The sequence below is a fragment of the Rhipicephalus microplus genome, unplaced genomic scaffold (assembly GCF_043290135.1).
Source record: "Rhipicephalus microplus isolate Deutch F79 unplaced genomic scaffold, USDA_Rmic scaffold_32, whole genome shotgun sequence".
Taxonomy (NCBI): Eukaryota; Metazoa; Arthropoda; class Arachnida; order Ixodida; family Ixodidae; genus Rhipicephalus; species Rhipicephalus microplus.
This window is the reverse complement of record NW_027464605.1, coordinates 1,224,350-1,250,215: the sequence shown is the minus strand read 5'-3', so window position 1 is coordinate 1,250,215 and position 25,866 is coordinate 1,224,350. Positions and strand designations below refer to the sequence as shown.

Here is a 25,866-nt window from a genome sequence, read left to right as displayed (position 1 = left end):
ACGTTAAACCCTACATATCAGTCAATAAACCATGGACGGAGGCATCGACACGAGTGATGCAAAATGTCATCGCGTGATGGCATCACACTATGACGTCGTCATAATGTCACACGTACCGACATTTGTGACCTCATCGTGACATCGTCGTGCCGTCGCTGTGTCATTACATGACATGGTCACTTGGTCAAACATGGGCTGATAACGGAGGCAACTGCAAAACCGCGCGAGTTGGATAAGCTTCCAATCGCTCCCATGTCGGAAGCAGGGATAAAGGACGTTGTGTGGGGAAAGCTTTCAGGCGGGACAACAGTCGACTCAGATGAAAAATCAGTACAATTAACGTGCCATACACCTTTCTTGACGTCATGGCCCGCTGTTTTTTGTTAATTTTCGGTAAAAACAAAGAGTCAAGCCCTCCAAATTGCCTTCCTTCATTTATTTATCAGTAGATTGTGTTCGAAAGAAGAATACGCTTCCTGGAATCAAACCCGTGACATTTTTTTAAGGATTATTGACACAGCCACTTCTTCACATTCATGGTATGTAAAAACAAAATGTGGCTGATGCTCCTATATATAAGACGGTATAACACGAAAGTTGAACGTGTATTTACAGAACATTTATTGTGCACTGTTTCAGCAACAGCAACAAATTTCAAGGCGTATTTTTAACGAAATATATTTTTGAACGTCACTTCCGTGGCGGAAGTACGTCCGCGGAGTCATGGGGCACCCCGGCATAAAACATTTTCGTGTTAAAGAACAGCTAAACAATCAAAATTATTGTTCTTATCTTTAAGCTCTAGTGACGGTCTTTATACGCACCAGCTTCAAGTGAATCCGCTCACATATGCAAAACAAATACGTAGAAATTGACGTCTTTCTTCGAAACACTCGTCAATGATGCAAATATTATCACTTAGTGCTTTCAGACAGTATTGCACTTGCCTCGCCACAGTGGTTTGGTGGCTAAGGTACTCGGCTGCTAACCCGCAGGTCACGGGATTGAATCCCGGCTGCGGCGGCCACATTATCGATGGAGGCGAAAATGCTTCAGGCCCGTGTGCTCAGATTTGGGTGCACGTTAAAGAACACCAGGTGGTCGAAAATTCCTATGGCCTCCACTACGGCGTCTCTCGTAATCATATGGCGGTTTTGAGACGTTCAACCTCAACAATTTTAATTAGACTGCACTGTGCCGTAATTGACGCTTTCTTCCCGAGCATTTTGTACAACCGACAAAAAATTACACATCATCATTGATTGGCATGAGCAGCCAGTAATGAATTTACCATACTGACATAAATGCAATGTTGCAACTCCTTCAGCATCAGAACTGAACATCGCGGCCAAGTTTTTTCATTTACTATTTGGCTTTTCCCACCATAACTATTTATTTTACAGTGCTTCTCGATGCAATCTAAAATTTGTTATCTAGCACAGGACTCGGCAACCTTTTTTGGCGAAAGGCCAAGTTGCAGGGAGTTGACACAGCGACGGGCTTCACAGCAAATTGAGGAGGGCCGGAGGCTTTTCAAACGAACAGAAAATTTAGACGAATGTACATTAACAAACAACACTGGATTAATTTCATGTTTATTTTCATGAAGCATACGTTCCAATCAAACATGCGTTACAAGCAAAAACATCATGTTAGGTCAGAAGTGCTATCTTGGCGAAGTGCTTGCTTGGCTGTTCGCGAAATGATCATTGTTTCAAGATTTTAGAGTACCGTACCAGATCTAATTTGTATGCTAATTCGTTTTTTGTTCGTTCCATTAGAAAATGGAATCACTTATCAAATGAACAAGTGTGCTGTATTATTGAAGATGTGTTTTTCTCGACATTGTAACCCCCCTGCTGCAGCGCCTTCGGGCTAAGCGGGGTAATCATTGAATAAAGAATAAAGAATAAAGGAAGCCACGGTCCTGAGCTGTAACATGCAACTCCTTCCCCGCTGTTTTCGCGCTGATGTATAACATACCCCAACTGGCCCTTCAAGGCACCCTTGAATATACCGTTTACTGACCCCCGTATTCTAGAACGTCCCTCCACTCAACGCTTCACCTTCACTTGAGAAGGCCGATGGGAGCGCCGTCTCTAGGCAGGGAAAGTCACTGCATATCAGGGATAATCTGCGGCGATTCTTGAGTAGCGTAGCGCCACTTTCAGCCGCGCAGCGGCGCAGTGCTCAACTCTCTCAAGTGAAGGGTGAAAGTCGAGTCGAGGGGCGTTTGTGAATACGGGGGTGAGGGTCTTCGCGTTTCGTTGTATCTCCTTGCCTGCCGAATCCTTGGAAGCGGAAGTAAACGATGCCGTGCTGCGAGCTGCTGCCACCCAGGGATCTCCTGACGCGAACGTGTTCCCTGTGCACCCGCCGAGGCTCGTACGACAGGGGCTCGAAGTGGCGCACGTAACGGTTCAGGCGACGCGCTGCAAATGCACACAAGTCCGCGCTTATCAACCTCACTTCGGTCTGATTCTTTTTACAGCGAAAGATCACAAGAGTCACGTGCGGCGCCGTATGCCCGTCGCCGCTGGTGTCCATAACCACTATTGCAAGAAATAAGAAAAAAACTTCGCGAATAAAAACACCATGGACGCAGCAAGATTCGAACCCGGCTCCGCCGCGTGCCTGCCTACTATTCTACCACAGAGCCACGCCATTGCAAACTTTCCTTGGGCGGGCTTGATTTCGGGACAGGAATTGATATGTGGGGTTTTAACGTCCCAAAACCACTATATGATTATGAGAGACGCCGTAGTGGAGGGCTCCGGAAATTTAGACCACCTGGGGTTCTTTAACGTGCACCCAAATCTGAGCACACGGGCCTACAACATTTCCGCCTCCATCGGAAATGCAGCCGCCGCAGCCGGGATTCGAACCCGCGCCCTGCGGGTCAGCAGCCGAGTACCTTAGCCACTAGACCACAGCGGCGGGGCACGGGACAGGAATTGCGTTAGTATGAATAATAAAGCGCTTTGGAACAGTAAAGGAACAACCAGGCGTCACACAATGCGAATTGCGTAAGGAGTTGGTCGTCCAATCATTACAAGCAAAAAAAAAGGAACGAAAACAAAGTGGGAGCATTTCCCTTTATAGGATTCAACGATTCCACCCCCCTTCCCCCGTCTATGTTTTTTTAAGTGTTATCGCTTTCGGAGCCTAAATTATATGGCTTTTAGGGGTTATGTGGCCCCCAAAAATAATGGTGTGTCATGTGTAGCACTGTCATGTATGAGCCTCGAAGAAAGGCATAAAGTTCTTTCAGAGTTTCGTCAATCCGGAAGTACAAGGCAGCTTCGAAAGGGAGTCAAACGGCACACAAAGATAACCCCCGTATATAGTATTTCTGGCAGCGTAGCATATATTTTTTTGCTTTAGATTACAGATTGAAACAGACCGATACCAATACTGTATTCCAGACAAACTCGCATGGTGCCTCATTCATACGCCTAAGACAACTCACTTGTACAAGCCATCTTATTTATCTTTTCGGGCAATGTATTTATTGATCCGCATACAAGTGACCATGCAAGTGTCCTGCATTTTTTCACTTTGTTAGTTTTTTTTTTACTTTCTTAATTTCCGGAAAACATCATAATTTCTGTTTTACGTAACACACTCTTCAAACTACAATGCGACTGCATAGTTCTTCGACCTCCATCAGCTAAGGCAAGGCGTATATTGTCCTAAATTTTCAAATAAAAATAAAAAAGGGTCTCTAGATGCATTAGACTAAGCTCCCGTCTCTGTCGTGCCTTAGCCGGGTAATTACAGCCCCGCTCACAGCGGCTTTGTGAACTCTTGCTAACGGTTGGACGTGCAACATCAGAATACATGATGCGGTATTTACCACCACAGAAAAAAAATTGAATTTCCTAATGAAAGATACCGCTGGAGCAGCTAAACGTCCGCGCGTCGACGTGACCGAAATTCAAGCAACGATTAAGCCATGTCGCGCTGTAATGCTAAATGGAGCAATTAAAGTCGACCTCTGCCTCATCGCACATCATCTTAATTTCTCCACATCGCTGAATCGTTCTGCTTAAATAATTACCTGCACTTTGTTTATCTTTCTTTTTCTTGCTGTTATTCCGTTTCTAAATTGTGTTCTCCTTATCATTTTCATTAAAACATAGGTTTGACATGCAACTTCATAAAACACAGGCTATAATAATCATTTTGTGAGTTCTTGTTCCCGTACTTTTTATATACGCACAGTTACTAACCATGCGTAAAACAGTGATGTAACTGTCAAGCACCAAGTTAACATTCCTGTTCGTTTTTAACGTTGCCTTAATATCATGTAAATCATATAGATAAAGTACAATTGCATGCACCAATAATGTCCGCTGGAGAAATTATGCTTTCCTTAGATAACACCTGCACCGACCTCATTCCTATGGAACTTTACCAGACCAGCGTATTGCCTATATAAGCAGCAATAAGAACTTCTAATATCTGTATCTTTGAATTAAATGTAAAACTACTGTCGGTCACAAGAAACGAACCATGCGTGCTTTGTTTAGTAAAGCTCACAGTATATCAGAATGAGGCCGTGACAAACGATGGTTCCGACGTGAATGGCGCCGCACTTAAATGTCAGGGCTATATAAAAAAAACTAATCTTAGTTCTACAAAGTGCGAAATCTACAGAAACAGCTGAGCTACTATTTTCCAGCCTTTTCCTTTCGATTTTTTGTGATTCTCTTTGTTTTTTTTTTGTGATTTTGTGTGGGTGCCTGTGATTAAAGTATTTGTAGAGTTGATATGCACGGAAAAAAACTGGAGCACCCTTAAGTGTCGCCTTTAGGAGTTGAACGCGATAGCGAAATCCGGCCCCTAGTGCACCCGTCAACCGCTAAGTGCATACTTATTAATATGTATTGTTACACACGCACGCACGCACACAAACACGCACACAGATTGGAGCAGCGCGCTATTATCGCTGAATGGGCTAGTTTTCGTCGTGACACCTGTCAAACAAAATGCGTTAAAGGGAATTTGGAACACGTTTTCAATTAAATATGGAATGAATTCATTAGAAGAGCTTATTGCCTCACAAATTCGACGCCACAAAAATTTTAATAATCCGTCCAGTACGAGTGCCGTTACAAAGGTTTGTCGCATGCTGCAATTGCCTTATCCCTGCTCTCCTCCCGACGAAAGCACTGAAAGCTAAGCAGGGAGGGGTGGTTGGTTGGTTGTTCCTCAAAGTCATGGCGCAACCCACCACAGGGGATTGGCCATGAAACGGACGGTGCCTCATTTGTGAGGTGGAGTTGTTTTACCAGCCGGGTTATTTAGATAACGATGTTCAAAGAAAGAACCAATTGGTAAACGATAGATTTGAAATAAAATAAATAGGAGTAATACTAAGAACTAACAAGCTAATAAGGTTTGAAATAAAGTGAATTTATGCCTCAGCTTAACATTCTAATCGTTTTGTTGGTTTTAGAAAGTTGCATACGGCCTCGCAAACGTTCCTGTGGCTAAATCCCTTTTCAGTTGCTCAAAAGGAAAGGACCACCGGAAGAGATAAATTTAGAGCCAACCTACGGAGAGGTTCTTCTAACAGTCTCTTCCTTTGGTTTGTATATAACCTGCATGTTACGAGGAAATGATGAAGGGATTCACTCTCGTTGCAGTGGAGGCGTATATAGGGGAGACTGTGTTAGACCAGACCTGCGCAGATAAAAGTTCAGGGGGGGGGGGGGGGGGGGGGGCTCGGCATCTTAGTCTCGTAATTGATATCTCCACCGTTCTAGAGGAGCACCATCGATTTTTTCAAGGGTACTTAAGATAGGAAAAATCCGATGTTGCCAAACGATATTCTTCAAACTGATGTGACATGACAATTTTTTCAAAGTGTGCCATGGCGATAAATGCTAGCGTCGGCAATATAGAAATTATGAGATAATTATGTGAGGCCATTGCGAGTGCATCTGCATATTCATTGAGGGTTAAACCTTTATGACCTGCTATCCACGCCAAGCGAATGAGTCGTAAATGTCTTGGGGCAAGGTCGTAAAATACTTTTAAAGCGTTGGACATATAAGGCGCAGTTAATGAACTACACTGAGACAAGCAGATTGAAAGAATAATAGCATCTGTTATTGATTGAGGTAATTTTTGTAATCCTAAGAGAATTTCCAATAATTCCCGCTTGATAAATAGGTGTAAAATTGGGTAAACGAATCGAAGAAGACCAATCCAACACTGATGATGCAATTCCGACTCCTGCCTTCTCTTTGCGAACTGAAGCATCAGTAGCTATAACAATCTTTATGTCTAATCTTGCCAGGTGGTCGTTCAAAATGGCATTTAGATATCTACTGGGAAGAGCTTTGCAATTATTAAGAAAAATATTGTCAAATTCTATTTTGATTGTTTGAATAGGTGTTTTTAGTACCCGTACTTCACGAAGGTTAACTTGTAATGTTTTCAAGAGCTTCTGTACGGCGATGACATGTGGACACCTTAATCTATAAAACACTGTTGGTTAAAAAAGGACGTCGGCTCAATATTGAAAACATATTGCAACCTCCTATGTTGGGATGCGTATATTTTTGGGAAGGTGCGGACTGCTAGTATTTGGAACCTAGCACGAAGAGAAGGCAAGCGCGCTTTCCTATATAAAATATAAACTGCCACAAATTTAGGGAGCCCGAGACATATACGTAACGCTTCGCGTTCTAGTAGTACCAGTGGTCTAATTTTGTATGCGGGTGCTCCAAAAAACAAGACACAGCCAAACTCTAATATTGGGCGAATATACATACAATATATCATGACTAGCACATCATGACGTAAACCACAACGTTTATTGCTAAGTCTACGAAGCATCCCAAGCGTATGTGCTCCTTTAGCTGCCATATTTTCGATATGCGGACTCAAATTTAGGTTTTCAGTATAAGTCACTGCTAAGTATTTAATCGATTTCACCTGCGGGATAAAGTCCTGTTTTTAAAGTACGGAAATCTGCACTGAAAGACTTATAGGAAAAACTACGACTGCACTTTTCCTAATGTTTAATGATAGATTATTGTCGTCTAACCATGTGTCCAGAGCCTTCATATAAAACTGTAGTATCTTATATAATATATGTATATCTGTAGCTGTAGCAAAAAATGTGATGTCGTCAGCGTATACATACACCTGTACGTTATGTTGTACTGGAATTGTGCACAATAAAACATTAAATAATAATGGTGAAAGTACCGAAACTTGGGGGAGACCTCTAATTTATTTATACTTTGAAGACGACATGCCAGATTGAGAGCAATAGAATTCTCTATCTTTTAGAAAGGAATAAACCCATGCCACAAAGTAATTTGGTAACCCGATTTATTAGTTTAATGTGTTCCACACTGTCATAAGCTTTTGTAATATCTAAAGTTACTAAGGCGGAAACCTGTTTCTTAGAACGAGCTAGTTGTATCCTGCTTTCCAGATCAACATGAGCCACACCAAATGGAGCAGCCATGCCGGAATCCAATTTGGCATGGGCTTAAAATTTCATTTTCGTCCAACCAGTTGTCTATCCTAATGTGTAGAAGTCTTTCGATTAGTTTTACCAGATTACATATGAGTGAGATAGGCCTAATGTTATTCAAAGTAAACCCAGCTCCATGCTTCTTTAATAAAGTAATAATTTTCGTGATCCTCCACTCAGGCGGAATCCACGAATGTCTAATGGAGTGGTTAACTATTGCAAGCAAATCTTGAGGTGATCCTTTATAGATTATTTTTATTACCGATACAGTTCTACCATCGGGACCTGGAGCAGAATCAGGCAATATTTTCACTACTTGTGCTATTTCCGACGCTGTACCTCTTCAAAGTCATCGCTGTTAACAGGGCATGGTGAGTGGTAAAAGTTAGCAGCCGTGAAGCGGCTTCCCGGCCCTTGAGCAATATTTTCCAGAAAAGTATGCAACTGACTTGGCGTTGAAACAATCGATTCGAGGTTTGTTGATGGTAAGATTACTTTTTGGGCTTTAAGGAAGTTGAAAAGTGATTTCCTGTGGCCAGGCTTTGAAAGGAACTCGGAGCATTGGCTATCATAGTTATCCTTCGCAGCGGCAACTGTTCACTTAAAAATTGCAGCCACGTATTTGTAATCGCTCCAATTTCTAGGGCACTGATCATAGAGCAGTTCTCGCCACGCTGCTTTTCTTAGCCTGTAATGACGTGAACAATCAGAGTTACACCAACGATTCAAAGGACGTTGTTTAAAGACTTGAACTGTGAATTTAGGTTTATTTAAAGATTGTTTTGTAACGTCCTTAAAGTTGATAACATTTTGCTCTCTATTCACCTCGGTTTGTTTTAACAAAGTCACACGTAGTGTGTGTTCAAATGTATTGAAATTGATGTGAGAAGTGGGCCGCCTGATTATTAGAGTCACGGGACATACAAGCTCAAACAATATAGGAAAATGATCGCTATATATATTTGTACCCGAGTTTAAAATAGACCATGTAGAAATACAGAGGCAAGGACTACAGAGGGTCAGATCAATCACAGAATGAGACTGATTGCATACAAACGTGGGGGTTCGCTGCTTAATGCATATTAAATTCTTTTTAGCAACGAAATCCTACAAGCGCTTTCCACGCATATCTGTTCTGAATCCCCACGAAGTGTGATGAGAATTGAAGTCTCTTACAATTAATATGTCTTTTCCGCAAGACGAAATTACGGTATCTAAAACACTAGAATTTTGAACACCTAACGGAAAATAAGCGTTTACTAACGAAAAGGGAAGGTGTCCCGGAAGAGAGATATATAATGTTAAAATTTGACTTTCTAAATTCATTTTGACCTGTAACTTTTACCCGATGCGCAATTTTCGAAAAGATAAACATTGCTAAACCGTGCAACTTCTCGAGAGGGGCGGTCTAAGCGAAATGTTCGGTAGTTTTTAAGATGAAAGGTTTTTACTTTAAAGAGCCAAGTTTCTTTCAACACTATAACATCTGGTGAATGCTGATTACAAAGGCAAAATAAATCAGTAGTTGCGGAAAAAAATGACCGGCAATTTCACTGCAAGATTCTCAATCCACCTATTATGAGGATATGCCAGCTGCGTTCACTGCCTTCTGCAATAAGCTATCTTTCAAAAAATCCTCCTTTGAAGTTATTTCTTTCTGATATTTTTTTTTCCTTTTCCCTTTAGGACTCACTGGAGATCCATGTTTTCGTGGCGACGCCCACCGTTTCATTTTTTTTGTGTGTGTGTGTGGTGAATTCCATTTGTGAGTCCTGCGAACCTGAATCAGAGCTCCAATCCAAATGGTCAATGGGGATTATTTTACGGCCGAAGTCTGACGGACCAACTCTTGATGAATAACTCTTCAACAGGTGTTGTTATCGGGTGTCTGGGTTTAGAAAGACTTGTTTCTACAGACCCTGTATTCACCTCTTTAGCTGAAAAAAGCATACATGGAAGCTGCATGTGGATGATTAACATTCATAAGGATTTGAGCGATTTGTGAATTTACTATTTGAGCAAATGACTCTGTCAGCGTCACAAAAGGGTTCTCCAATAGCTTTGTCATTGTTTTTTCAACGGTCGAGGCTATCACGTCTTAGAGTGACGAGTCCAAGACATGGTTATTACGGATCGCAGCAACAGCGTGCCCACGAGAGCGCTCTGCGATGGCGATTCGAGCTTCGCGTCTTGAATAACGTTTTTGCTCAATTATTTCCGTAATTTGGATCTCCTGAGCTCTTGCAGGGCATGTGCCATCGTCAGATGGGTGAGGGCCACCGCAAAGACAGCAAGACCTTTCCTGAGTTGTGCATTCTTTAGAGTTGTGTTGTCCTACACACATTTGACACCGCTCTACTGATCAGCAACCCTTTATGCAATGCCCAAAACGCCAGCATTTATGGCACGGCAGTAGACGAGGAGATAGCGCTTCGACCCGATATATTAGTGGCCACTATTTGATCACTGTTGGTCTAGTAGTTCCAGCAAAGGTAACTATCACCGACTCTGTCGGGATCTTATTTTTGTCAGCACTTCGTGAACAGCGAAAAACTGCCACTGCGACTTCTGCAGAAAACATCTCTAGAATTTCGGGTGGAGATAGGCTCAAGTCTACCCCACGAACCAAACCTTTCAAGTGAGGAGGAACAAAATGGCTCACCGGGAGAGAGGCAAACGATGTGCATTTTAGCAGATCTGATACGCAGGCCTGATCTGGGGAACAGCACAGAATACCTTCACGACCAAACTGTCACACCTCGGTTATGAGTTGGAAGTGTTCGGTCACCTTGCGTAGCTCCTCCTGAATGCTTTTGAGGTTTTTCATGGGAATAGAAACTACCACACCTCGTGACCTTGAGCATTTTTTTTCTGCGAATATGCGGCTTTTTCAGTGTGATCAAGCGCTTATGCGTGGACAAGTAGCGGCCTCCCGCGGCTATCTCGGTAACTTGTTTTTTCGGTCACAAACACACAGACGATTTTTCGCTCAACACAAACGGGGCCGACGCCACCGGCGGCGTTTTTGTGACACGAGCTCTTTAACGCTATCGCGTTAATAACGTATGCCAGGCCCTGCTATATTCACCCCTTTTTAGTGACTTCAGGCCCTATATCTACGCTGTAGCCACTCTTGCCCGTTTTGAGTGTGCGGTTACGTTATCTATGGGCGTATCTGGGAACCAGAGTGTGACATGCGACGCGCACACCTTTCTGCCGTCAGGCCCAGCTCTAGAGTAGCTCCGCAGTTAAAGAGTGATATTTCGTCTTTTAAAGAGCTTATCGTGCATTGCCGTTCCACATACCGTCAACAAAGCCCTGGGAACAGGTCAGTAGAAGCAGCAGCAGAAGCAGTCTACCATAAGGTGCGGCCGCCATCTTGTTCTTCTTCGCATGCCCCACGTTGCACCTTTTCTTTGTTGGTCCTGTGTTGGGGGCTCATATCCGCTATTGTGGATGGGCCAGTTAAAACATATAGTTCTAACTAGAGAGGTGATAAATGTGAAATATTCGGAAAACGAGTGCAGAATAGCAAAACCAGATGCTATCTGTTGACCCTCTTGGCCTCTTCCTACGAGTACATCTCTCTCACAGAACCTAAGAAAAGAAGTCCTACAATCTTCTTGAGGTGAATGATGATGGAGGAGCTTGCCTGGAATCTAGATGACTGAATAATTATTTTTTTCTTCATCCGAAATTGAAATTTCGTTTTACCCAATACATTAACCGCCAGTTTAATGGCCACTTGGTGGGTACGAGCCACAACATAGGTACAAACAAGCAAGCAACAAACTGATTAGAAGAACCCGTGAATCATCCGTACTAGTTGTTCTTTACCATCATATGAAGACGCGACATACTCTTGTAATAGTGATTTCATATACACATATATACACAAGATGTCATCATTGACATGTCGATGCAACTCTATACAAAGATTACATTACTGGTTACAAAGCTCTTCGTGTGTTTTTCTTTAAAGATTACAATTGTGGGGTCTGTGAAGTAAGTATATGGCGCGGGGATCTTGAATTAGAGATTGCAGTTGAAGTTGGAGAGGGATGTGTCAATACAGAGTCCGAGTCGAGGTTCTCCTGCCGCCTCGGCTTTGTGGGCTGTCACTTGCTTGCTTGCTTGTTCCTTTTTTTTTTTTTTGTGGCTCTCACCCACTAAGGGGGATTGGCCAAGAAGCCGGTGGTTAATGCAAGTAAATACCTATAGATTTTCTAGATTAGGGGAATATGAATACTGTGTTTTGACTGTGAAATTAATTTGGCGCAGTGTTAAAAAAAGAAAAAAAAAGAAAAAAGGGGGGGGGAGAAATAATAGAATTTGTTAAATATCTGTGGTGGAATGGTTATATAAAATTCTCCTGCAAGTTGAATCATTGCAGTGTATCAGCTAAATAGTAAGTGGTAGTGTGACTAGTAAAATTCGAGAGCTGATGGCTGACAAAGCAATGTAATCTTCTTGTGTTATATATGAAATCGCAGAGAGCCCCGCAGAAGTTCCTGTCGCTAAGTCCCAATGAAATGGCCCCAAAAGACAAAATATTGGGAGTATTAAGTGATATTCCTAATTTTCCGAATAAAATTTCGAAGCAGTTTTTTCTTTGATTTTTTGACATGTGATGAGAAAATGGTCGATATGTTCAGGTTCGTTACAGCTTGAGCACAGAGGGGATGGCACCAGACCAGACCTGTTTAAGTAGAAATTAAGAGGTGGTACACGGCAACGTAATTTTGTTACCAAGACTTCCAATTTACGCGTGGGACACCATTTATTATTCCATGTGAAGTGCAGGTGCGAGAAATCTGGATTCGGTATCATGGTTTTTGATGAGTCTTCAAGAAGGGAAAGTTTTCTAAACCTCGCTGCTGTTACATAAGCTGTAGGAGGCATGATTGGCACAATCGGAAGATCAAGAGATGTTCGCGCAAGTTTGTCAGCCATCTCGTTTATAAATATACTACGATGGCCTGGCACCCATATCATTCGCACTAGACGGATGTTTGCTGGGAATAATGATTTAAAAGTCTCTAGTACTGCTGATGTCGACGACGATGATAAGAATTAACACACAGAATACGAGTCAGTCACTATCACAGCTGTCGAATGAGTCACAGGAAGTTTACGAATAGCTAGTATAACGGCCGTTAATTCCGCTTCAAATATTGGTGTATAATCTGGGAGGCGTAATGAAAATGACCAGAATAATGAGAGAGAAAAAATACCCACACCTGCCTTCTCGCCACTCATAGATGCATCCGTTGCAATTACTGTATTATTACCTAATTGAGACAGGTGTTGTTCTAATAAACCAATCAAATATTTAGAGGGCAAGTGTTTAGCGTTCATGGGAAAGATATCGTCAAATTCTATTTGCACTTGGCCGATTGGTTTGACAGATGGTGTGATCTCGAATATATTAACATTTAAAGCATCTAGAAGTGTTTGAACAAATAGCACTTGGGGTTTATATACACGGGACCAATGCTCATTGAAAAAGACACCAGGCTCGGCAAAGAATACAAATTGTCGCCTTCTCAAAGTAGATTCAGAAAATTTTAAATAGGTGTTTACTGTTAAAATACTAAATCTGCAAGCAAGGGTGGGTATCCGAGCTTCTTGATACAAAACATTGTTAGCTGTGAATTTTGGCACACCTAAACAACTACGTAGGGCTTCCCGCTCTAAGAGAATGAGGGGGTTTATTTTGTATGCTGGTCTACCAGAGAATAGTACACATCCAAATTCAAGAATCGGACGAACGTACATGCAATAAATCATGATCATCGTATCTCTGCGAAGACCGGAACGGAGGCGGCCAAGCCTACTTATCATTCCAACAGCGCGTGTAGCCTTAATTTTAATATATTCGATGTGGTCACGCCAGCTCAGTTTTTGATCGTACAGTACACCCAGATATTTAATACAATTAACCTGGGGTATTATTTCTTGATGGTACTGAAGAGAAATAGTAACTGGTGCGTCCAACGGAAAATTATTATAACACTTTTAGTTACGTTCAGGTTCATATCAATTTTCTGAAACCAGGTTTCTAATGTTGCCAAATAACACTGTAAAGTCGAATGTAGTGAATAAATATCGTTGTCAGATGCAAAGAACGCGATATCATCTGCATATACATATACGTGTACCTTATCACTCTGTGGTATTGAACTTAACAAAATGTTAAATAGCACAGGCGATAGAACAGAGCCTTGAGGAACACCTCTCGTTTGGCTATACTTCGGCGTGGAAATACCTCGTTGGAAGCAATAAAATTTTCTGTCTTTTAAAAATTCGTATATCCAATTTGTTATGTACTGCGGGAACGTAAGATCTTTTAGGACATTGATAAGAATAGCATGTTCAACAATGTCATATGCCTTGGCTAAATCAAGGGTTACTAGGGCTGCATATTGTCGTCTGTGCCGAGCAAGCTTTATACGAGCCTCTAAATCAACATGCGCCCACCATATAGAGTAACCTGGTCTAAATCCAATCTGGCACGCACTGAGTATCGCATTATCTGTTATGAACTTCGTAACTCTAATGAAAAGTATTCTTTCTATTAACTTAACTACGTGTGATGTTAAAGCGATTGGCCTAATGTTATCTATCTGCATTCCTAGTTCCTGTTTTTTAAGAAGCGGTATTATTTTTGCAAGTCTCCAGTCAGGAAGTATCCAACTATTTTCAAGTGAATAGTTGACAACGTTAAGGAGGTCTTCAGGAGAGATGTCGAATAATATTTTTAACATTTCCGAAGTGACGCCATCTGGTCCAGGACCTGTGTTTGGCAGAATACGAACGACGTGCGCAAGTTCATCCCTACTTACTTTAATAAAATCATTTTCGAATGACGGTTTTGCACACTTTATTTTGATTTGTGATGTAAATCTCTTCTCCAATTCTATTGCAATTTTCGTTATTGTATTTTCCAAATCAGTTGGAGAAAAAATAACTGAGTCAATATTTACGTGTGCTGTAATAGCTTTACGATTACGGAGAAATCTGAATAAAGCTTTCTTGTTGCCACACTTGGATAAGTAGCTGTACCGTTTTTCTTCATAATCGTCTTTCGCTAATGAAACTGTTCTCCTAAAGGTAGCTTTAGCAAATAAATAATTTCTCCAATTAGTCGGACATTGGTTGGTGAGGAGTTTTTTCCATGCAGCATTGCGGTGTCTATAATCTCTGGCGCAATCCGCATTCCACCAGGCAGATATGAATTTTCCCTTTGCTGAAGATATAGTGAACTGTGATTTTTTATTTGTACACTTTAGGTTGGAACAAAGGCTCATAGCTTTCATATTTGTTTCCATATTGGGCAAGGAAGACAGCGTTGACTGTAAGTTCTTTTTAAATTTAGAGTAGTTTACAAAACTTTGCACCTGGCGATCCACCGTCACTAAAGGAATGCTGACTTCAAATATCAGGGGGCAGTGATCACTACTTGTAGCAGTATCAAAAACAGTCCAAGACAATATTGTCACACTTGAGCTAGCAAATGTCAAGTCTAAGACGGACCTCGAATTACATCGAACGAATGTCGGAACTCTGGAGTTCCAACAAATAAGGTTATTCCGGTTAGTCCAGTCCCACAACCGTTTTCCTGATGAATCAGTGCGGAATCCCCATGAAACGTGATGGGAATTGAAGTCTCCCACAAATAGCATACTGTTTCTGCAAAAACTCGCAGTCACGTCAAGGGCTCTTTCATCTAGTATTCCAGCCGGAAAGTAGTTGTTGACTATAGATAGTGGCGCGCATCCGGGAAAGTGAATTTCCAGAACCAATACTTCATAATCGTGTGATATTTCTGAGTAAACTAAGTGTGCTTTATGGCAAATTTTGGATGAAATGAAAAACATTAATCCTCCACCACGTGAGTCTCGGTCCAGTCGAAAGCATTGATAGTCTTTTAGATAGAAGTTTTGATCAGAAGACAGCCAAGTTTCTTGTAAAATTATGACGTCTGGAGATTGTTGAGAAATTAGATATATTAAGTCTGTAGTTGCAGAGAGAATTGAACGGCAGTTCCACTGAAGTACTCTATGGTACCCTATGATGATAAGCAGGCAGTAGCAACTGCTTGATCTAAGATACTATCTTTTAAAAAGTCCGCTTTAGTCCTAGGTTCCTTCACACTCTTTTTTGTTTTCGGATGAGAAGAATTATTAAGTTTTCTAGTGGGTGATCTGGTGCGTTTCAAAAGGCGAGCATCCATATCTACATCTCGATTAATTGTTGATTCTGAATCAGATATACCTTCCTGCTCAGTTGTGTTAGGACTGGAAAGCATTGCCTCATTATCGATAGAGACATCTGAATGATGTTCGGCAGGTTTACTTATTGAGGCACTAGGAGGTTGGATACGCTTAGTTATTCGATCAGATGTACCCGACATCTGTGAATCCATAATACTATTGAGTGAGTCGGACAGATTGAGTAAAAATTTTTCTAATACTTTTTCTACGGCCTTTTCTACCATAGCAGAAATGGACTGAGAAAGTGATGCATCCATAGAAAGAGGTGGACGAGCTGCTATACCGGCATAACCCTGACTCCTGCTTTGAATTTCTGCAATTGCTTCTCTACGAGAGCATCGTCTCCTTTCAATGATTTCAATCACCTGAAGTTCCTTTGATCTTGCAGGGCAGTTAGGATCGTCTGCGGCGTGATTAGCCTTGCACAAACAGCATGTCTTATTGTGTGATTGACACTCAGCAGTAATATGACCAGCCCCGTATATGGCTCCGCATATGCGGCATCGAGTCTCCGATCGACAACCTTTAGTACTGTGTCCAAAGCGCCAACATTTAGCACATTGCAGCGGACGGGGAGCCAAAGCTTCGACCTTATGAATAAGCGGCCATGCCTTGATCTCCGAAGGGCGATCTGTTCCAGCGAATGTGGCAATTACAGTTTCAGTGGGAACTTTCTGTTGGTTTTCCTGTTTGGTACAGCGGTAAACAGAAATAACACCTGCTGGGGAAAAGATGTCCAAGACTTCTGCTGGGCTTAGACTTGCGTCTACCCCCCGAACCAATCCTTTGCAGCAAGCTAGATGAGGTGGGATAAAAGAGCTCACCGGATGTGATGCAAAAGTAGTGCACTTCAGAAGGTCTTGGATGCAGGCCTTGTCTGATGAGCAGCATAGTATCCCCCCGCGTCCAAACTGACGTACCTCTGTTATCAGTAGAGAGTGGGGAGTGATCGCACGAAGTTCCGTTTGGATTGTCTTGGGGTTTTTCATGCGGATGAACCCACCGGTGGTCGGCACCAAAGCGACAGGAACGCTACGGGTTCCATTGCGGAGAAACAACTCCAGAGGAAGATCTTGAGGGGGAACAGAGGCTGACCAGAGGGCAGGCCTCTGGCCCGGAGTAGAAACAGACATGAAATAAGAAGTTACACTTATCAATGCACTAAAACAGTTGCGGAACAAGAGGTAGATCTAATAAAATAAAATAAAAGTAACCAACGGCTACTTGACCGCAACCCTGAGGATGGAACAAGGAACGCAGCCGCAGGCACGAACAAGGAACGCAGCCCACCACAGCTGACCACGTGGTGGAGGCCTCCGAAGGCCTCCACCACGTACAGTGGTGGAGGCGTGTGCACGGGAGGGCGCTAAGGCCAAAGGGAATATACGGCTCTGGGTTAAGGGGACGGTCGCTCCCATAGTCACCTGCTATGGGGTCACTTCAGGGTCCGTCTCTCGATGCGTCTTCTTCGCAGCACAACGTGCACATGCTTTAAAAATGTGTAGTGGATACCTCGCTATTCAGCAGAATGACGAATGGCATAGTGGTCCAGTGTGCTTCCCTACTTCATTAACGTTATGATGGGCGTGTAGTTGGTTGGTACACTGCGCTGTCGCGTGTCTAACCTACATGCCGACGGACATGCCTCCCGAGCATAAGAAGCTTGGCGAGCAAGCTCCCAAAATCTCTTCAATTGCTTTTATATGCTTTATGTATCCTTGATAGAAACATTAGCTGCTCGACATTTGTTCGCTAGCTTCTCCATTACAGCATCCAAGAAAGGCTTTATTTAATATTTTCTTGATAACGTTAAAAAGCTCGTTTCACAGAAATTATGGCATCCGCATTGGAGTCCTTTGTTGCGAGTGAAAAATCATCTTGTGCGTGACAGAAAAAAAAGGAAAAGCTGCTAAAAAATAATATATATTTTCAGGTCAGAGTGCGGATCGAATCCTGGCTGGCTGCGTGGAAAGCAAGTGTTGTACCACAAAGACATGGTACTTGTTTAAACCGTTTAACAAAGGTTCTTCGCAGCGCATGCCCTCCCTATTATGTCAGTGCATGCGTCCGACTTCGCGCCCCTTCCCTATTATGTCAACGCGTGGGGCTGTGTTTGCGCACTCCCCATAGCAGGTGACTATGGGAGCGACCGTCCACTTAACCCAGAGCCGTATATTCCCTTTGGCCTTAGCGCCCTCCCGTGCACACGCCTCCACCACTGTACGTGGTGGAGGCCTTCGGAGGCCTCCACCACGTACAGACGCGTCCACTGTTAAAGAGAACACCTGCGTGCACCGCATGTTTAGATTTCCCTATCTTACAGAAGCACGGTGGCTTTTATTTGCATAAGACTATTGGTGGTTTAGAGTTCTGGCTTCTCATGACAGATTAGTGGAGTGCTTGAAGACTGTTTCCTTAGCCATTTGCTGTTACAGGACTGAAAATATTGTCGTGGGTTATAAAATGCATGGGGTTTAGTTAGGAACACGGAGAGTAGAACTCGTTGAGACGCTCTCAAAAGAGGGTCGCTAAGATTGTCGTCTTCTTCACTCGCCTGCGCTGCGCCTCTATGACACTGGCACAGGATGCAATATCCCAGAAGGTTTGACAGTTGGTACTCTCTGACAATCAACGCATGTTAGGACGTAATGTTTCACCTCTGCTGTGATTCATGACCAGTAATATTTTTCTTTGACGCGCGTCAGTGTTCTTGTGAAACCGAGGTGACCTATAGTGGCTTCGTCATGGCAGGCTTGTGAAATTTCGCTGCGGAGAGTTTCAGGAACTACCGGGGATTCGATCGGTGACCTTGATAAGCAGTCGGCGTCTAAGTGTTGCCTTCCGGACTTGTAAACTACGGCCATGTCGTACTCTCAGAGCCGTAAGCTCTATCGTGCCAAACGTCCAGATGGGTCTTTCATGTTGGTCAACCAGCAAAGAGAGAGGTGGTCGCTTACAACTTGGAAAGCGTCGTCACTATCTCACAGCTAGACGCAGCTATGCACGCGGCAATATTGATGGTGTTCATTCGAGTGCTCTATGACCCATAGTGCGCGTACCAGTGAAGCATAGCGGCTGCTACACATTTCTTTTGCAGGTGCTTGTGCAGCACATGTGTGTGAGAAAGCCAGCGAGAGCAGATGATCAGCACGACGTGCGTCACAGCCTTGTGTGGCCACGTTAGCAAGCTACACTTTTACGTCACTGCCTGAGTCGGCGCCCAGAAACGAAAAACTGTCGACATATAAAAGGCGTTATTAATTTATTTAGCGAGAATAAATTATTCTTGGTTGCTCGTCTCATGTTTCCTGGACATATAAGAAATGTCTGCAGAAAGGAACACGCAAGTAATAAAAATTGTGGCACTACCCCTTTAAGTTGGCAACGAGGGGGTGTTTTAAAGGTCCACCCATCACGAAGCGCTTCGACATACTGAATCATCAGCTGCGAAACCATTAGCAAAGTGAACAGCTCCGTATGTTCACGTGTTGCCCTACGGATGTGTAGTGGGCCCTTCGCTGGTTCCCAAAAAGGGTTAATTATGGCTATAGTGAACTAGAAGAAGACCTGTGCTTGCAGTAGGCGCTCAATGATTTTGTGAATTGGTCTATGTTACGATCACAGTCATTCGTTTCCTTACGACACGGTTGGCATGCACCGTGAATCGGAGCAGGCTAGCAGTAGGTTCAGAAGGCGATGCGCATCATTGCCGATTCCGCCATCGCGATCTGCTCTTGAAGGCGAAACATCATCTAACTTTTCTTTATATTTTTACATGCCATTGGTACGTGGCTTGTTTTTATAGCCAGGGACTCTGCGAGAACTATGGCCTAGAGCAGTTGTGCATGTCTGGAAGCCGTTGTGGGCACACACATGTTGAGGAATTATTGACAGCATTCATTAGCCTTTGCAAAGATCTTTACATTATATAATACGGCTTAGTAAAAATTAAATATTAATTTGAATCCACTTTTGCAAAAGAGACGAAATAGAGTGATGTATCGTTAACAACTTGGCAGAGGAAAAAAAAAAGTCACAACTTTGCCGCAAAGACGTAGCAATGAACGCGATAGCAACAAATTGGAAGGTCACGCGTAGAATGGCCAGCAGATCGAAACGTGCCCCACGTTTCTCCCGCAGAAATGACGCATGAAACGTACTCTCAGGTACAGATCAACGCGAATAAGGGACTCAGTTGTTACTTCACTCTGTCTGAAAAGCGCGCTTTTTTTCGCAAACGGTGCAACGATTGCAGTGATACTTGTACGCCCTGTAAATGAAACAGAATCGTAGCTGAAGGCCAGCCAAAGATCTTTACCACCGTGAGATAAGGGTGCGCGAGTGAGCGTCGACCTCCTGCTTTTCGTGGGGCAAAGTGCACGTGGGAGATGGAAGCGCGCGCCGCCGCGTCGTGACGATGTTGCTACCCGCGCTCATTGCGCCATCTTGATGGTAATGCTGAAAGCACGATAGTTCTTCCCACCCGAGATGCCCGTCGTCAGTGGTAAGTGGTATATATAAATAGCTTGCCATTTGAACGTTAGAGGACGTGCTCCTCGGTGGCTCAGTGGTTAACGCCTTGCACGCACGGTTCAGAGGCCCCAAATTGGATTCCGCGCGCCGGAATCTTTTTTCTGGATTTTTTTTCTTCCTTGCATTTTCATATATACAGATACATATACGGCGAGTGACGGTGACGCCCACACCGACACCGGCGGTAAAATCCAGCCGATAGTGTCCATATAATTGCTATCGCAATAATATGTAAAAGTGTTCTTCGAAATATATTTCACAATCTGTAACTCCTGTAGCTGTGTCCATTGGTCTAGTCTTGTATGTGTACGTAATATACAAATTATCAAAATGTGACAAGTCTCCACCACCCCGAAAAATTAATTAAATGCCTTTGACATGGGAAATATTGGATTCGCCACCAAGTAATCACATTATGCGCTCGTGGCGCTCCGTGCTTATGGTGGCACCGTGCAAAGAAAAACAGTTTCATCACACATGTGCTATAATATGCATTCGCTACATTATAAAAAGCTTTTGAGCACGTGCACAACAAGCAAGAATGTAGGATATGAAGACAAAAAAAGCGCTTGTTTTACTACCTCATACCTTTGTTTTCTGTGAGCACGTTCTGAAGCTTGCCATAATGAATTCCAACCAACTCGCTCAGTTTGTGCACTTCTGCATTTTAAATATATTCACTTTTCACGGTGTTAAGTAACTGCATATCCAACATTTAGTGAGCTAATTTCGCAGAGATTTTGGCATTGGTGTAACCTCCTTGGTTTTAGCAAGGTTTTAGCGGGACGGCTCAGTGCTCTGGGACAGTTGAGTATGAAGTACTCAAAATTGTTAAACATTTTTTAAAACAAGAATTTCTCCAATGACCTTCAACACATCGCTCAAGGCACGGCTATTACCTATTTATACGACTTCTGTATGGCCCCCAAATATGTAGCTTAATGACGTCGACCACTCAACCAGTAGCCTGGAACAATGACACATCTGTTTCCGTCAACCAAAGCCTTCCGGAGAGAAAAAAAACAGATTTTTGCCTCGGTCAAACAATTATCAGATTGCTTTTCAACTGCCTCGAAGGTCCAGCGCACGCCAAATAAGAAACACAGAATTATAGCGCAGGACGCCATGAGGCCTCTATGCCAGTATCCATATCGAGTGTCACAAAAAGAACTGGAAATTATCAAGTACCTTGTGGAGGAGATGCTTTCGGATGATGTCATCCAGCCTTCAAATAATTCATGGGCGCTCCCGTAGCACTCGTTAAGAAATAAGACAACACACTTCACTGTTGTGTCGACTACCGAAAACAAAACAGTGTAATTAAACGAGATGTCTACCTCCTGCCACGTACTGACGATACACTAGATCGGCTGCGATGCGCAAAGTTTTTCTCCTTTTTGGATTTGAAAAGCCGGTATTGGCAAACAGAGGTCGACGAGCAGGATCATGACAAAATGACTTTCGTAACCCCAGACGGCCTCTATGAATTCAAAGCGCTTCCATTCGGCCTCTGTTCCGCGCTAGCGACGTTACAGCGAATGAGGTACACTTTCCACGCAGGATATAAATAGAAGTAATGCCTAGTGTATTTCGATGACGTGGTGGTATTTTCTGCAACGTTTCACTAACATGTATAATGACTACGCACAGTATTGGAAGCCATCCAGTCTGCAAACTTGACAATTAAACCAGCAAAATTCCACTTCGGCTTCGAAAAGCTGCGAATCCTTAGACATGTCATTAGTCGTGATGGCGTTCGTCCGGATCACGAAAAGACAGCCGATGTTCAGAGGCATTTCTACTAGTAGTACCTACAGCCATGCGAGAGGAAATTCTACGTGCATGTGACGACGAGCCAACATCTGGACACATGGTGCGAACCGAACATTCGCCAGGATTTGGCTGAAGTACCAGTGGCCCAAGTTCCTCGCATCAGTGTCGCGTTACGTGAACTCTTGTCACTCCACCCGTAAAACAAGCCGGTCTTCTCCAGGCAATAGACCCTCCCGATGCCCCATTCCAACAAGAGGCATGGACTTCCTAGGACCTTTCCCGACATCGTGTGCAGGCTACTAGAAGTGGGTAGTCGTAACCACAGACTACCTGACCGTTATGCTGAGTCTCTCAGTAACGTACAACAGCTGCAGAAGTTGCCAAATTCATTGTGGACGACATAGTACTGAGATATGGTGCGCCCATCGTCGTTATAACAGATCGAGCAGCGCAATTACTCCAGATCCAGTGAAATGCCTGATACGAATGACAAATACCGGTCACCGAAGAAGAACGGCGTATCACCCTCAGTCAAATAGCTTAACCGAACGCCTCACTAAAACTCTCACTGACAAGCCATCAATGTATGTCGATGTTGAATATAAACAGCGGGATTATATATTACACCTCATAACATTCGAATATAATACAGCCGTTCAAGAAACAACCCGCGTTGCCCCCTTTCATACTAGTAGTCGGCCGAACAGTAACCACCCCACTGGATGCCATGTTACCACTATGGGACAAAAGCAGCTATACACCTCACTTAGAGGACTGCTTGCATAGAGCCGAAGAATCACGACAAATAGCAATACGCTTCCTACAGTGCATTGGTTCTAGTCGGTACAGCAAGCGATGCAGTGATACACTTTCTCAGCCGAGTTAAAAAAGTGTGGATATGGATCCAGGTGCGCCACTGTGGACTCTCTGAAAAGCTTCTTTGCCGATACTACGGCCCTTACGAAGTATGTCACCGTATCAGCGATGTCAATCGTTGAAGCCAGATCTACTGGACACGAGAGCTCAAGACCCCGCAATCATACGAAAGTGGTACACGTGTACACGGCGACAACTTTCTGCGGCAGCGCAACCAAGGCTACGAAGCCGAAGCACGCCCTTTCTTATTAAGCTTCTGCATGTAGTCCACGAACGCTTACTTTGGTATGCTGTGTAGGTTAATAGAGAATATAAAAAAATTGGCAGTACCCACTTACAAAGGAAATCTATGATGTGCGAAGTACGAATGAGAAATGTTTATATGTCACTTTACAATCAGCACAACGTTACGAGGTGGAGGTAAATGATGCCTTACGTGACTTCTGTGTCACGATTTCATGTTTCTATGTGGCGTTTACCTTCGTCTTCGAATCACGTCACGTGCTACCCAATTTAGTATATATGTATCTAGCAAAACGGCCGCGAAAATGCTATGAGCATGGTATGTTATCAAGTCCTTACATGACAGGCGTGTCAGCATTATCATGTTTGCACCAGTCATATATTTCGTCATCCATTGACGTCAAGTGAAACCAAATTTTGTATATGTGGAGCTAGCAAAATGGTTTCGAGCGCATCAGAAAGGGCCAATGTTCTCCAATGTAGCATTGATGGGCTCATGCTGGGCACAGCAACGCTACGTTTGTAAAACGCGAGCACTCTATAGTCTGGCGTGACTGGCGCGACCAGCGTCTGTCGGCGCGGCCCGACGGCAACCGGCGCGAAATGTGACATGATGCTTTCCGCGCCAATGTGCAGCTCAGACAACACTTTGTCTCCCCCTTTTCCTGACGGAGGGACGCCGAACGTGTTGAAATGCGCATGCGTCACAGCAACACAGCGCGGCTGCGCCTGCGAGTGTATGGGGGGACCGGCACCTGGCATGGCAACGCCGGCAAGGCACGACTAAATGAACGCCGGGGAGCACGCGCACCGCGTCACGTTGAAATGTAACGGCGCCTTGACTGTGGGTTGTAATCATGGTCTCACATGACACACATCTCATGATTATCATCTTTTCACCAGTCGCATACCTTCGTCATTCATTGGCGACACGTAATACACAATTGGCATATGTGAACCTTGGGGAAAGGCCACGAGCACATCATCAGTGTGGCATCCAGTCATGTTGTTAGATGACACGCATGTCGTGATTGTCACGTTTGGATGTGTCATCTATCTCTGTTCTTTTCGCGTCGCGTAATGCCGAGCTTGGCACATGTTAAGCCAGCGAAACGGCGGTGAGTGCATCATGAGCGTGGCATGTACTGATGTTGTTACTTGACATGCATCTCATGTTTATTATGTTTGCACCAGTATCATACATTCGTCATACATTCACGTCCCGTAATACCAAATTCAATATAATGATGCTAGCGAGACGGCCGTCTGCGCATCATGAATTTGGCATGTGGACACGTTGTTACATGACACGCCTCTTATGATTATCATGTTTGCACCAGCCACATACCTTCGTCATCCGTTCACTTACTCTAATATCAATTTTGGTATATGTGATGCTAGTGAAACGGCCGCAAGCGCATAATGAGCGTGGAATGCAGTCATCTTATTACATGAAACGCAAGTCATGATTTCCATGTTAGGGTCTGTCGCTTGTGTTCGCCATGCAATCATGCCATACCATGCCAGATTTGCAACATGCCCAGTGAGTGTAACCACCGCAAGAGCTGTAGAACTATGAAGTGTAAATCATGACATTCATGACATACATGTAATATTTTCACGTTATGACTAGTCAAATATGTTTTTCATACAGTCATGTTATGCCATACCAAATTTGGTGCGGACACTATTATCCAAACGGCCAGGAGAGCTAAACCTCGTAAGCGGATAGATAGATAGATAGATAGATAGATAGATAGATAGATAGATAGATAGATAGATAGATAGATAGATAGATAGATAGATAGATAGATAGATAGATAGATAGATAGATAGATAGATAGATAGATAGATAGATAGATAGATAGATAGATAGATAGGCTAAAGGTCGCTAAAGAATGCTGCGCATTTAAAAAGAAAAGATGTCGATATTATGTCAAAGATTGTTCTCGTAAAAATTAAGAAGCAGCACCCATGTTGGATTTTCGTTCTTTCCTGTTTAATGTTTTCTGATTTTCTGGTGCCATTTCACCTTTTTCCTGTTTCAGTAAACAACGATAGCGTCGCTCGCTTCCAGCAAGTTAACATCGAAGCTTACAAGCAGTTCGTCAGGCACCACCACGATGGTCTAGTGGCTAAGCTACTCGGCTGCTGACCCGCAGGTGGCGGGATCGAATCCCGGCTGTGGCGGCTGCATTTCCGATGGAGGTGGAAATGTTGTAGGCCCGTGTGCTCAGATTTGTGTGCACGTTAAAGAACCCCTGGTGGTCGAAATTTCCGGAGCCCTCCACTATGGCGTCTCTCATAATCAGATCGTGGTTTTGGGACGTTAAACCCCAAAAATCAATCATCAATCAAAGCTGTTCGTCAGGTGATGTGCATTCCTTGAGCAGGTAGAAACGAAGACAGTGGCGCGTCGTGAAATATTTTGTCTCCCGCGCATGCAATCACCGAGTATTTGTGTACAAGTGATATCATCAGCGGAAGTGGGACTATAATCACTATAGCCACCTTGAAAGTGATGCTGGAGACCTTCCAGTTTTCGGAAAAACCAGCTGCTTAGAAGAAAGAGTTCGATTTGAAGCTTTACGTAAGACCAATGACCTTTTTCTTAAATCACGTTGCATACTTGGTTTGTTTTTTGTCTGCCTAATATTGTTGATACGA

General features: G+C 43.5%; 2 protein-coding genes across 3 annotated transcripts in view; both read right to left on the bottom strand.

Moving 5' to 3' along the window:
• The window catches only part of LOC119184932 (disintegrin and metalloproteinase domain-containing protein 10), a 29,660-nt gene extending 26,734 nt beyond the window's left edge, over positions 1 to 2,926 (bottom strand). Inside the window, exons 1-2 of the mRNA XM_075884416.1 lie at positions 2,232 to 2,926; positions 1,454 to 1,529 (exon numbers count right to left, since the gene is read on the bottom strand). Of these exons, the coding sequence (XP_075740531.1) occupies positions 1,454 to 1,529; positions 2,232 to 2,547 (392 nt within the window). The 5' untranslated portion in view covers positions 2,548 to 2,926. The remainder of the gene's footprint in view (positions 1 to 1,453; positions 1,530 to 2,231) is intronic.
• LOC142786809 (disintegrin and metalloproteinase domain-containing protein 10 homolog) overlaps positions 1 to 25,866 on the bottom strand; it is a 209,325-nt gene that overhangs the window by 37,023 nt on the left and 146,436 nt on the right. The window lies entirely within an intron of this gene.